The 13,116-nt window shown below is 37.5% G+C and overlaps 1 protein-coding gene across 6 annotated transcripts in view; it reads right to left on the bottom strand.

Annotated features, from left to right (window-relative positions):
• The window catches only part of MBTD1 (mbt domain containing 1), a 39,209-nt gene that overhangs the window by 13,698 nt on the left and 12,395 nt on the right, over nt 1-13,116 (bottom strand). For 5 of the 6 annotated variants that reach the window (XM_086473382.1, XM_086473380.1, XM_086473385.1 and 2 more), the window contains 9 exons: nt 9,302-9,419; nt 8,503-8,637; nt 7,942-8,030; nt 6,438-6,672; nt 5,079-5,134; nt 4,698-4,802; nt 3,703-3,850; nt 1,030-1,112; nt 479-713 (listed from right to left, as the gene is read on the bottom strand). In XM_086473382.1, the coding sequence (XP_086329508.1) occupies nt 479-713; nt 1,030-1,112; nt 3,703-3,850; nt 4,698-4,802; nt 5,079-5,134; nt 6,438-6,672; nt 7,942-8,030; nt 8,503-8,637; nt 9,302-9,419 (1,204 nt within the window). Of the gene's footprint in view, nt 1-478; nt 714-1,029; nt 1,115-3,698; nt 3,851-4,697; nt 4,803-5,078; nt 5,135-6,437; nt 6,673-7,941; nt 8,031-8,502; nt 8,638-9,301; nt 9,420-13,116 lie in introns of all 6 variants that reach the window. The other variant, XM_086473381.1, reaches the window with a different exon arrangement.

Genomic DNA, 13,116 nt, shown 5'->3' on the forward strand with positions numbered 1-13,116 from the left:
ACTAGCAGTTCCTGGAATACAGTTATCAATTATTACTGTCTAAATTGACCTGATGGGACAAGTCTGAATGCGCTAAATAAAATAGAGTCTTCTCACATAAATACTCCTGCACGTGAATAGCTATGCACATGCCCAGGTCCTTCAAACTCTGTATGTAAAGCACGTGTATTTGCAATCTTAAAGCCATATCAATTCTCAGTGATATTATCCAGAACTGACGAGCAACAGGCTTTTTCCCTGGATCAAATAAGCATCTTCTTGCATTAAAAACCAGTAGGTAGCCACAAAACCACCCAGAAGTACTTTAAAAGTCAAGGTGGGAAACATTAGAACTCTGTACTTCTAAGCATTAGCAAGAATTTGTTCTATTTTGGTAATGGCTGGTGACCTAACTTGAAAAGGATGAAGTTAGGAAAGTCATCGCCCACGAACAAGGACCAGTAATGAACCGTGACGTTATTTACAAAAGGGAACTTACATTGTGGTGCTGGAGGCTGTAGCTGATATCCAGTTAGCTGACACCATCCCACTGGATAGAGGTCTGGGGACTCGCAATCCACCCACTGATCATATTCATCTTCCCACCCATCAAAGTGTATCCTCAAAAGACGATGGATAATGCGAGTTACTGTGGCCACACATACCAGACGAGGTTCCATCAGATCAACGGCCTCCAGTTTCATTCCAACATGAAACCCGTGGTTTGGAACTTCCTGGGAAAGCAAACACAAACAAGGCAAACCTCAGCAGACAGACATGGCCTAAGCACAGTGTTGAAACGAACGTTTCTGTCAACTTGATGTACAAAAATACCAAGTATCATTTATCAAGTTTCATGTACCCCTGTATTTATTTAACAATTCAGAAATATTTAGGCTTAATTATGCAAACGGTTCTTACTTCCAAGTCTTTATTGCCTTTCTTTTTCAAAACTGTATTTAATGAAATGGGTCAATCCCATGGACTACGAAGACAAATTTAATATAAGTACTAATTACAGTTTAAATATACACATATAACGTTTATTACCTTATTGAAGAGCTTTACAGGTGCTGCTATTGAGTCAGTTTCCCTGAGGTAGTCAAACCATTTAAAAGGGAGTTTTGCATAACCTGTGAATTTTAAACAACATTTTCATACACCAGCTGCAAACTTCATGCGTAAGAACAACAAAACCAGTATACTGGCACTGTGTTATGGCTAAAAAGACATCAAAGAAGCAAAACATTAACATCAGAAACTTCCACTCTCTGAGCTTTGGGCTAAGGGACAATACAGTCACCTGGATGTTGCCCATTCGCAACAAACAAGATGAATGAACCTCTGGATAATACAGAAAGTGTCATTTAGTGTTGAGATTAATCATTCATACTTGAAGCTTTCTGTCCACGTAGATCCTTGATCTCTACAATGCCCCACACAAACGACCCAGGTCATGTAATTAAACACATCCAGTGTCTTTCCTGTGGGGAAAGAGCTCCGCTACTGAAACACTTGAATTGTTAGGAACAGAGTGGTAAGAACAAGCATGGATATTTTAAAACTTAAATAAGGCCAAAAATAGCAATAGTATGGAAAACTGCAGGATTTTTTTTTTTTTTTCAATTTTAAAAGCTATTATAAAGGGAAGGAAATCTCTCAAATATATTTAGCTTTTGTTCATCTACTGAATATGCATAAAACACCCAGGACTTTTTTTTACTTTGGTCAACTTCTACAACTGCTTAAATCAACAGTCCTGAAATTCTAGCTGCAGCAACAACAGCTTGAAAGATTTCTTGGTAGTAATATGCAGCATCAGACATTCTGAGAAGAGTGCAGCGTAGTGGGCATGGCAGGGGGAGCTATGGGAAAGAGCTGGATCTCATCTAATGAGGGGTGGGCTCCCACTGAGTCACAGCTCAGTACTGCAGAGCCAGACCCATCAGGCAGCTAACATTCACAGCCCATAACGCACTCTCGAAAGCATTTAAGCATCTTCATCTTCTACCGATTTCAGCGAGAGATGAAGACATTTGGAAGGAATAAGCTTGTAATTGTGAAGTCCAATGATTTCACAGCAACTTACAAGTTATCCACACTGCTAAGTGTGCTTTGGAGAAGAGTGTTCACGTAAGGGATGTCGCATCTGCATGAACAGAGGTAGCTGGATGGCGAACGACTGACAAGGGTAATAACGAATCAGTTCGGCATATTAATGCTTTTCTCAATGCACAGTTCCTCTGGGCAGACCAACGTATTTGTACGCGAGTCCTTTGGTTAACTTCTCATCACACAGACAGAGAGCTGTGCACGTGGTGCAGGTTAGAGCTGTCAGAATTAAGAAACTGGCCATTTTCAAACCCACAATTTGGAAAGCGAAGTACACCTCGAGCTAAGAAGCTTTGATCACTTTGATCCTATTAAATATGTTAATGCGCATTATGTTCTGTATTTTACTCCTGTTAATTCCTCTTTCAAATGACTTTTAGATTATTGCATGTGCGATTTATAATCGCCATTTAGTGTATGATACAGGACTGTTATGGAAAACCGCAATAAAAGGGAAATACACACATAGATAAAGAATAAGGCTGCCACGACACAACAAACACGAGTATCAAACTACAAAATGCACATACTATCGTGTAAGTAGTGTTTGAAGAGTAAAGAGGGAAAGTTTCATCATAAAGAGAGGGTTTTTTTCCTATTCTGTATCATCAAATTAACGTATTTATTTCTAAATTGATTGATGTATATTGATATGCATACTTTTTCCACCCACAAAGATTTTCCTATTGCTAGAGCCTCTTGCACAACACATTTCTGAGGTGTAATTATGCCCATGAATTTGCCCATGGATTTCTAGGCCACAAGTTCACTAAATGAGCTGACTAAAAATAACGGTCAATCTGTCCAACTGCATTTTCCACATACTCAAAGATGACAGATTCATTAGCGTGCAATAACGAAAACGATATGAAATTATTTTCTTCATGTTGCATTACACTGCCTTGGTAGTTATTACCTAGAAAAACCATTCCATGAATAAAAGTGTAGAAGCCTGCAATGAGAATGGAGAAAAAAAATCCATAGAAAACCATTAACATCTGCTGTTACACAGCTAGTTACAATCCTCTATAAATCACTAGACCATGATCATAAAATGGAAAAATGAAGGCAATGCAAGTCTTCTGTAGGCATATGTGCTAGGGGTCAGGCAGCTTTTTCTCACAGAAGGGGTTACCCAGCATACAGCTCTAATGGCTACTTCCTCGAAGCTTACATTTGTGTATATTCTTCAAAATAATTAATTGGTATTGTTGAGAATTAGCCTAAGTCTGAGATTCTTTACAATGTTCCTTAATCATTTCGGTAGCCAGGACTTCCCAAGCAATGTCATATTCTGAACAGTCCTTGCATACTTCCCTTTCACTTAATGGAGATATTATTCAACCAGTGGCTATCCTCAATTTCTGACAGCAAAAGTGAATTATTTTAGCAAGAGAATCAGTCAGATGTTCAATTTTACTTTTTCTAAATGAAAAGTCCATCTCCGTTCTGGATTACTTTGAAGTTATGCTGTTGTGTTTGTTTCAGACTTGAGAAAGTCCTAAAAAGTGACATGAATTTCGTAGACTGAGTTAAGAAACAAAGCATATGGCACATACAATATCACTGAAAAATATTCAAAATAAAATGTGGTCAGAATGCTATATGTACCTCTGGGTGGAGTTAGTTCAATCATGTTAATTTCACAGAAACCAACAGGGAAAATAGAAGGGGAAGTGGCATGGTAACAAAACCAATCAGACCCATCTGCTGCTTCTGAGCCATCAATCCCAATCATAAGATAGCCATCTGCTAAAACCTTTGTAAAGAAAAACAAAATTTTACATTAAATACCTTTAACTGTGTGATAAGGCTAGAAAGCAAGCATGCCATGTTTCAAGAGTGAAAGGTAACTCAATAATAACGAAAGCACACTTAGAAGGACATTCAATTATAACAAAACAAAAAACCCCCAACTCATACCTGTCTCCAAGATGGTGTGTGCTATTCTCAAATGTACCTTTGTTAACTACAAAGTTAGGAGAGGGGAACATTTCCTTTTCCTGATCTCTACCTTATTTTTCTCATTTTCTACATCTAAAGCTTTGTAATTCCGTCTACTCTTTAGCTTGCAAGGTTATTCTGCACACCGTTAACAAGAGAAGAGACTCCAAGTCATAACCACATTCCTCATTGGTAAAGTTATGCAACTCTGCTAAGCTACTCTTTACATTTACTTCCTCTTTTAAAAGAGATTTCACATGGATGGGCTCCCTTTCAATCAAGCTAGGAAAGAAGTACATCCTTAAAATGTCTTCATAGACTTCTGCAAGTAAGCAAGATGAGGTTTCTTTTGGAACAGTTGCAAAACACTTGGTGTAATTAGCAGAAGATGGACCTGCAAACTCACCTCACAAACATACTATTTTCTAACTAAAGGTAAGGCTGAATTTCCAGATATTAAAGTCAAAATACAAAGAATTTACAGGAGTATATTCTTTTTCATAGCAGTTGTATATAAACAATGAATGGACACATTCCATAAACATTCACTGTGAGAACGAACTGCATTTATTTTGTTTCTGAGTTTTGTTTCAAACCTGAATGAAGGCGAGTTAAAAAAGGATTCCTATCTACCTTCCCAAAATACACTTTTGTTTTCTTACCTTTCTAATAGTTGCCACACATATTGCCGAAAGGTTTAAGGGGTCTATAGCTTCCAATTTCATTCCTTCTTTAAACCATTCTCCAGCTGCATCAACCTCTTTTACCTAAAGAATCACATAACAGCACCAGAAGCTAAGAATCAAATAAACCTGGAACAAAATATAACCCCACACTGCCAAAGCCACAGGCTGAAATACCGGCTCTGTCACCTCTGCGCATGTCAAAGAAGCCAAATTAGGCAAGTGCTTGACTAAAAGCAAAGCTTGTGCTAGGAATATTTCCAGGACTTAAGCAGAGTTTCAGGTCTGCTTTACACACACCAGGAACTAAAGGTCCTCGATCAGCTCTGGGAAAACAAGTGTTCTTGCTAGGAAACTCACCTTCATAAATAAATGGGGGGGGGCATCGAAATGTCCATCCTGTTTCTTTGTAATATCTACAAGCAATAATAGTACATATTATTCAAAAGTTTTGTTACTAGAGCAGACAGCACGTTCTTCTGAGTATGTTAACTAATACAATGCAATCAGCAGCGTGGGAGGCCCACAGTTTGAGACTACCACCACAAAAATCTGGAGGACACAATCCATCTGTTTTTCTTACTGACTTCTGAAATAACTACCTGAAATACCTCTGTAACACAAATTTCACTTATGGAAAAAAAAATCCAATATTTACAGGACCACTTAAATATGTCACAAAATTGATACAAATATACATAGAAGCTTTCAGAAAAAAAGGCAAGTAAACTACTTTGCACCATGTTATGACAGAAAACTATATTTTACGTATATTTTTACATAATTATACCTAATCATTTTAAATACATGCATATATAGCTGGTTTTAGCCAACTGTTGAATACTGCTTTCCAAGGGGAATCTCTGGAAGTCTGAGACGCGTTATTTCCGTGAAGTAGAACTGTTCTTGATTTCTGTAACTACTCTTACTTATAAATGGTTTCAGTGAAAGTTTAAGCACTAGGAAAACTGAAGGTTTTCCTAAACAGATGCCCTGTGGCGTGTTTTACAGAAATGCTGTTTCTGACAAGGACTATAAGCTCAATGGAGCAGAGAAACATTAAAAAAGACTTTTTTTTTGTGTTAGAAACCTTAAATATTTCAAATTACAAGTATTTTTGTATTTTAGATAACAAGGACCTTAACCACATACCATCTATTAGACTGTCACTTCATCTTCTCTGCCCATCTCCTAACGCCCTCTAAAACACATAAATCTTGCAATATAAAAATATTAGTCCTTAAACTTGCAAGTAAAAAAAAAAATCTGTATCTAACAGGACACTTGTCCATGTTGTATCGTACAAGAGAGACAAACATGAGGAAACTAGGAGTTTGCGGAGCAGGACTGTGTAATTCCAGGTATCAGCACGAAAAAATTAGGTTCACCATGCTTGAATATTGCAGTTCAAGGTTTTCCTGCCTAGACAGTTGGTTAACCACTGTGTATTGTGGAATCTTTCTAGATATCAACACACTACAAATCAACCTAAAATTTATTTTGGCTTTTCCAATGCTGCAAAATACACTAACTACACTTTTAACTGAAACTCCCGAATGTAATACAATTGGTAAAACCCCTGGGCCACAACAGATAAATTTTTAAAGATCATTATTTAAGCTAGTTTTATTACTTGTATAAAGTGACAGTACTGCTTAAGTCAGACTTCTCCAAGACAATACTGCCCACAAAGACACATCTAAACTACAAGCAGCTTACCAGATCTTTTGAATCTGTGTCCTATACTTCGAGACCAACCAATATGATGAATGAGTGGACTGTACATATGGCACCAGAAGTCATCAGTTTTGTCTTCACTTTCTTCATAGACCAATCTTAACCGTCCCCCAATGACACTTTCTACAACTGCTACCCTTGTTCGACAAAGGTGCGTTTTGTCAACAACTTCTACTCTCATGGAAGTTTTGAATGGATACTGCATACTCTCAGACACCTTAAAGTGACAGGAAAAAAATTCTGTAAGAATATACTCGGGTTTTCCTTAGTCATCTGTCATCTGCTATCAAAGCACAGCACCAATGCACTTTTCATGTCATTCAAGTACTTGTTAACCTGCAAAAACACCAAATAGTTTCTGTCGTATCACATTGTAGGTGGGAAAAATGAAATGTTTCCCAAAAGTAAGTATAGATCCTAAAATGCTTCAATTGTATCAAGCACAGCCCCTAATACAATTCTCACACAGGTTTCAGGAATTTTCCGTTGACTAACTGAAAGGTTGTTCAGTTGTTAACAATGGATAAAATTACTTGAGAAACAATTTTAACAAAAACAACCAACCACCCAAGATGCTTGGTTTTTAGTTTTCTTTTTTTTTTTGTGCTTTGTCATCCACCCAAAATACAACACTTGAAAAACAGGATTACAATACTTCATAATAAAGGCATAAAAAACAAACCTTCAACATTGAGCTGACCACTCACAACCATTTTTTTATACTATACCAAAAAGAAAGGAAGAGCATGGAAATAGACATTAACCTGCATTGTGACAATACACTGTTTAAAAATCAGTATCTGTCACTTGCCGTGTCCATTATGAGCTCCCCAAAGAGCCCAGATCTTGCCAGTTTAATTTGGCTTTCAACTGAGCCAATTTTTAAATAGCAATAAACAACTGCAGAATGTTTTTTTCTTTAATATTAAGATGCAATGCAAGATAACAAGTCTCATTCCTCTCACAGTACTAGTAAGTAAACTTACAGCATGCTATACAGGCAGCTGCCACACTTAAAGACAGGACAGACAGAAAAAAAAAAATCTAGTCCAGAGCTGATGAAAAACATTTAAAAGTATGTACTTGATTCCATCTAGATATGTGCTATACTAACACATTGAGTTCAGTTTCTTGAAATAGTGCATGACAAAAATCATTCCTGAATTAGAAAAATCATTTCTTCTTCCGTATCACCGGGTAGCTTATCAGCACTTTTTTTTAAATTGGGATATTTCAAAGTTAAAATAGACTAACTAGTTTCTAAAAGAAATTTACTTTCTGCTAGAGAAAACAGTTTTCCAAATACACACTGACAAGTGTGAATATAGATGGAGAACAGAGATTTCCGAGGAAAACTGAATTTAAGGGAGGAAACTACTGTATCACCTTCTATAAAAGGAGCTAATGTGCCATTGCAAAATACTTCAGTTCTTCACAGTGCTGCAATTTCGTTTACAGTACATCATTGATATTGCATCAGCCTTACCTTCTGAGAAAAGTCAGGAGGAAGTGTTTTGGCACCAGTAAGTCGTTTCACTAGAAAAGCTTTCCAGTTTGTGTATTTGTGTTGGATGGCTGTTGCAAATGAAGGGGAAAAAATAAGCCACTGATTTTTAATTGTGTCCGTTAGAGACAGTATTAGAGTCTGGAATATGTAAAGAAGAAATCCCAGATGACTGTTAAAAAGCCTGGATGACAATAATGACAAAAACCTCTTTAGAAAATGAATGCTACCCAAGATTAAGTTTATGGGTATGTCAGGGCAAAGAATTTAATAACAAAATATAAATAAAATCAGTGCATGTTCACATCACTGATGAGCTAACTGCTTCCACCTTGATCTTAAAAACTTGAAGTCGCATCAGATGGGCTACTCCAAGAAACACTTTCAGCATCAGTCAAGTCCTTACTTTTCCAAAAGTTAAAATGATTTATTCATAACTGTTGGAAGAGTCACTATGGCAAAAAAATACTTTGATATCTGGACCATGAGCAAATTTAGCTTAATAAAGACTTTTATATCAATCAGTAAGGCTGATTTACGTACTTCGAGGAGGGACTAGGGGCTTCCCACTGGTTGCACACCAACCAACTGGGTGGATGTCAGACCCACAAACGTTGCACCAGAAGTCAAGACTTGAATCGTTTTCAAAGCCTTCGTATCTTAGCAGAGCGTTGTAGCCTGAAAGAAAACAATCCCATTAAAAAAGGACAAAAATTAAGAAGATTATAAAATATCTATTAATATTCCTTTACCAATCGTGTATTACATTGGATTTTCTAGACTATGACTTTTTATAGAACGTTATTCTTACAGCACATTCCTCCATGTCACTGATGCACAGAATGGATTACTTGGATAAATATACACGTGCTATCATGTAAGTCAAATTTAAATTAAAATTAAAATCCTTGAGCTATAAAACTTTAGAAGTTATACACAGGAGAACAAAATTAGTTACCCACAGGGTCTGCTTTTTCATCTTAGCTCTATGACCTTGAATTTTTAACTTTGAACCAAGTGATTCACACAATGAGGCTTACTTGCTGGCTATTCTATAATTTCCTATCTCCCCATTCTGGGCTACTCTTACTGTACTCTGAGGCAGTATTAAAAAATCCAAACCAAACCAGGCATTCTCAAGCACCGCTGAAGCTACTGAAACCAGTAAAACATAGTGACAGTGCTAAAACACATAACCTATTGATGCAGCTCTGACAACCTAACCAGTGTCAACATCACACTAACCAGGAGACCACCGACTGATAGCTCTCTTCACAGTTACTCTGATGATTTCAATAATTTCATTATTTATTAATAAGTATTAATAATTTCATGTATTTACCTGCTAATTTTACAATCCCAGCTATCCAGAAGACTTTGGTAGGTAGGCTGCAGTCAGTGTTTGGAACCTCCACTCGCACTCCTTCTGAGATATCACCCCAGCATGTCCCCATAGGTGCCTATCATTTAAGGTAGGGGAGAAAGTCACCAGTTCACCGCATGAAAATAGTTATTTTTTTGTTCTATCAGTGTTTTACAAGTGACTTAAAAAGACAAAACGATCAACACACATAATAAGACATAAGCATGTTTAGAAAACACTCTATGAATACCTAGTTTGGTTTTGATTTGAAGCTTATGTGTATTATTGTAATTACATACAATTATTACTGTGTATTTCCTGCCAAAACTATAGGATTCCAAGTTTAAAAATCTGTAAAGCACAAGCACAAACTGCATATACTCACAGGTCAGCTTTATTCTACTGTGTTTCAACTAGGGGCAAGCCAGTGATTTTAGCGAGAACGGTGTAGTTCCTCTGCAATTCTACTTGCAAGAAAACTATGGTACTTTAAATTTATACCTGTACCACAGACAACAAAATCTTTAAATTTTGTAAATCAGAAATGTTCCTGAAAAAATGCCTAAGTTATTTCTCGAATCTATTCTGATGATTTATTATGGTGGGATTTATCACCCACTGGTTCACATCCTCCCAGAGGAACAGGCTTTCATATCACCGGCAAGTGATCATTCCATCAAGCAAGCAAAGCAAAAAGAAGGCCGAGGGGAAGTTTTTTAATGAATGCCAAAAGGAAATGCACAGCTTCCTCACACACTGTCCTGAAGGCTTAGACTCATGTGTTAGTAGCAAAAAGAAATACAAGCTTGGTGAACTATTAGGGATTTGTGGAAACTGGAGGTAAAAGTTACGTTTAGTTCGCTATCTCAAGAAGAACATCTTGTTGAACAGACCACCACGAAAAGATAGTCAAAGATGGTACTGTAGAGATATCAGAAATGCACAGTGCTGAAGAATCTAAAACCTTAAAAGTTACTCAGTTGAAGTCACATTCGTAAGAAAATAGAAAATGACTGTCTACATTAAACTTGTCGTCACCAAAAAGGGAAAGATTCAGATTTGGGGTTTTTTAGAACAGTCATATCAATTCTAAGAAGTCCTGAGAAAAACGAATTCTTATCAGTTCAAGGAATATCCAGACATCACAGGGACAACTGAAGGGATCCGCTGGTTCTGTACCACAGCGGGCAGACAGTATTCCAAGGCTGTGTCTCAGTTACAAAGCTCTTTGCAAACATCGAGAACTCAACTGCTCAGTGGGAACAGCCTCCAGCTTCACAGGATTTTGGCTGTGAGCCACAAGTGAAGAAACGTGGATTCATCCTGAACGACTGAAAATCACGATACTGGAATTCTGCTGGCAATCCGCAATAGCCAACTAGCAGCACTAAAAGCCAAACTTATCTTAAAAAGGAGTACACTTCACTAGCAGAAATATTTGAGGCTAGGCATGCAAAACTTATAACTAGTTTTAACTATTAAAGGAAAAAAGTTATTGCAGTATGCCAGTTACTTATTCTTGAAGCCTGGTCTCTTCATGTTCTGCTATGTCCCATCTACACCAGTCTAGACTGCAGAGCTCTTTTCTGCCATCTGGCAGAGAAAAAACAACACCAACTCAAAAGATGATGGCTTATTTTCACACACAAAATCTGTAGATACCGCTTCTTAACCAAGTCCTATTATGTATTCACTATCATCTCTAAATTGATATGTGTAGCTTTTTGAACTCAATCAGGGAAATAAACTTTTCAAACTGCATATTTTAGTAAATCCTGTTGCCTTGTATAGAGCTACAGATGAGGCCAAATAATCAAAAATAGCAGTGCTGAATAATTTCATAATCCAGCTGCACTTGACTGAAATATATTTTACTGCCTGCTCAACTATCAGTCGATTCAGAGAGAGAAGTACATTGAAACACTTCTCCTCACATCAACCAGTAATGGAAACGTCACAAGTTTTTGCTTCAAGAATGTGGATTGGTATAGAGGGAAATAGCAGAAAGTTAAATTTGTCCTTGTCTGTGAAAATATTGGTTCTGCTAGTTCTCCTACACCAATCCATACGGCTCAGCCTTTAGAAGAAGGAAGCCATCCTGTGTAGCATCGCTACTGAAATGCCAGATAACGTTACTGTCCTGAAGTGATGGTTTACAGTACACCTGGTATACTGCATCATCTTTTCCTTTTTCACTTATTACGAATATTCTTAAGGGAGGAAGACTGGATAAACCAGGGCTATAACAGCCACCTTCCTTCATGTCTTCTCTGTCTTCATCTGATTAATCAATCAATGCTTGCACAGCGCTTTGAAGAACTCACAAAGCACTCTGTAAGGGTTAAGTATTATTCACCTGCTGGCTAGAAGGGTAACTCTGAAGTCTGGATTGGCATAGTGCGAACTAGCAGAACCATAATTTACAGGTAAGAACAAATTTACCTTTCAGACTCAAGACGAAGAGATCCACTTCATGACACTCCCAAATAAGGAAGATCTGGTTCATCGCTTCCTGCTCCAGGAGATGACCTGGGAGGGTTCATCTGTGAGCAGCAGCTGCCTTCTCTGCAAGGTAAGTTGCAATCAGGAAGGTCCCGTTTGACAGGAGCGCCTAAGGGAAGCACCCCCACATGCCTACCTGAACAAAGGTCTCCTGGGTTAAACAACTGGCTCCTAAAGGTTTTGGATGGCACCGACATGGCCTTGATTTCAGATGTGAAACTTGAATCAGGATTTTAACGGCAAAGCTAAGCTACCAGTTCCTGAAGGATACTATGCTGAAACCTTGTGTGCAAACAGCACCCCCCACAACAGGTAATGCCAGAGGAGACAATGTGCAAAAGGGTCTAAAATAAAAAGTTCAAAGCAAAGCACTGACACCTAGTGTGGAATCCTGGAAATGCTCCATTAGAGCAAACTTTTAATAATAAATGAAACCAAGAGAACAAGAATATTTCAGCTCAAAATAAAATTCAACTGGAGGACAGATTGAAAAATTCTTAACTTCAGGAAATGTGCATCTCACTAGCAACAGGAAAAGAATAATTACTCTTAATTGACACCAAGTTGTACATTAAGTAGTACTGACAAATGACTCAAAGCACTGTAGTTGTTCCGGTTTTAGGAACAGTTTGAGCTAATAAAGGTAAATATAGAAAAAGTAAAAATTGTTTAGAAGAAATTAAAATTGGAATGCAGGTTGGCAACAAGCACACTGTACGTTACTCAGCTATAACAATATTAAAAACATTACAAGTTTTCCTCCTGGCATCAGCTACGGCTGTGTCTGATTCATGCAATTTTCCAAAAAATGCTGCAAGGTGCACAAACCATCACTCTGGCTTTATCACAGGCTTCCCATACGACAAACCAAAGCAGCTTCTCCCTCCAGCGTATAAACTGAACTATAAAGTGGCCAGAGTTGCAGTATTGCTAGCGAATTTCGTTAGTGTCACTCAACACTGAAGTCTGGAATGAAGGTAACGGGGAAGTACAAAAGCCACATTAAGGGCATCAAAAGACTTTGAAATTAACTCTTCTCATACAGAGAAAGAGAGAACCTCAAGATTTAAATGTTTTCCAAGATTTAATTGTTTTCATTCTGAAACGTAACCGCTTTAAACTGAAGAGGAAATAACTCCACAGGCACAAAATAACCCAACAAAAAATCCAAAACCAACCAAACAAGCAAAAAAACCAAACCAAAACAAAAAAACCACACCCCAAAAAATGATCTGGAAAAGTTACATCAAACCTGAAACACTGAAGTATGTCAGGTTACTAAAAAAAAATAA

The sequence above is a fragment of the Leptosomus discolor genome, chromosome 15, assembly GCF_034619465.1.
Source record: "Leptosomus discolor isolate bLepDis1 chromosome 15, bLepDis1.hap2, whole genome shotgun sequence".
NCBI classification, from domain to species: domain Eukaryota; kingdom Metazoa; phylum Chordata; class Aves; order Leptosomiformes; family Leptosomidae; genus Leptosomus; species Leptosomus discolor.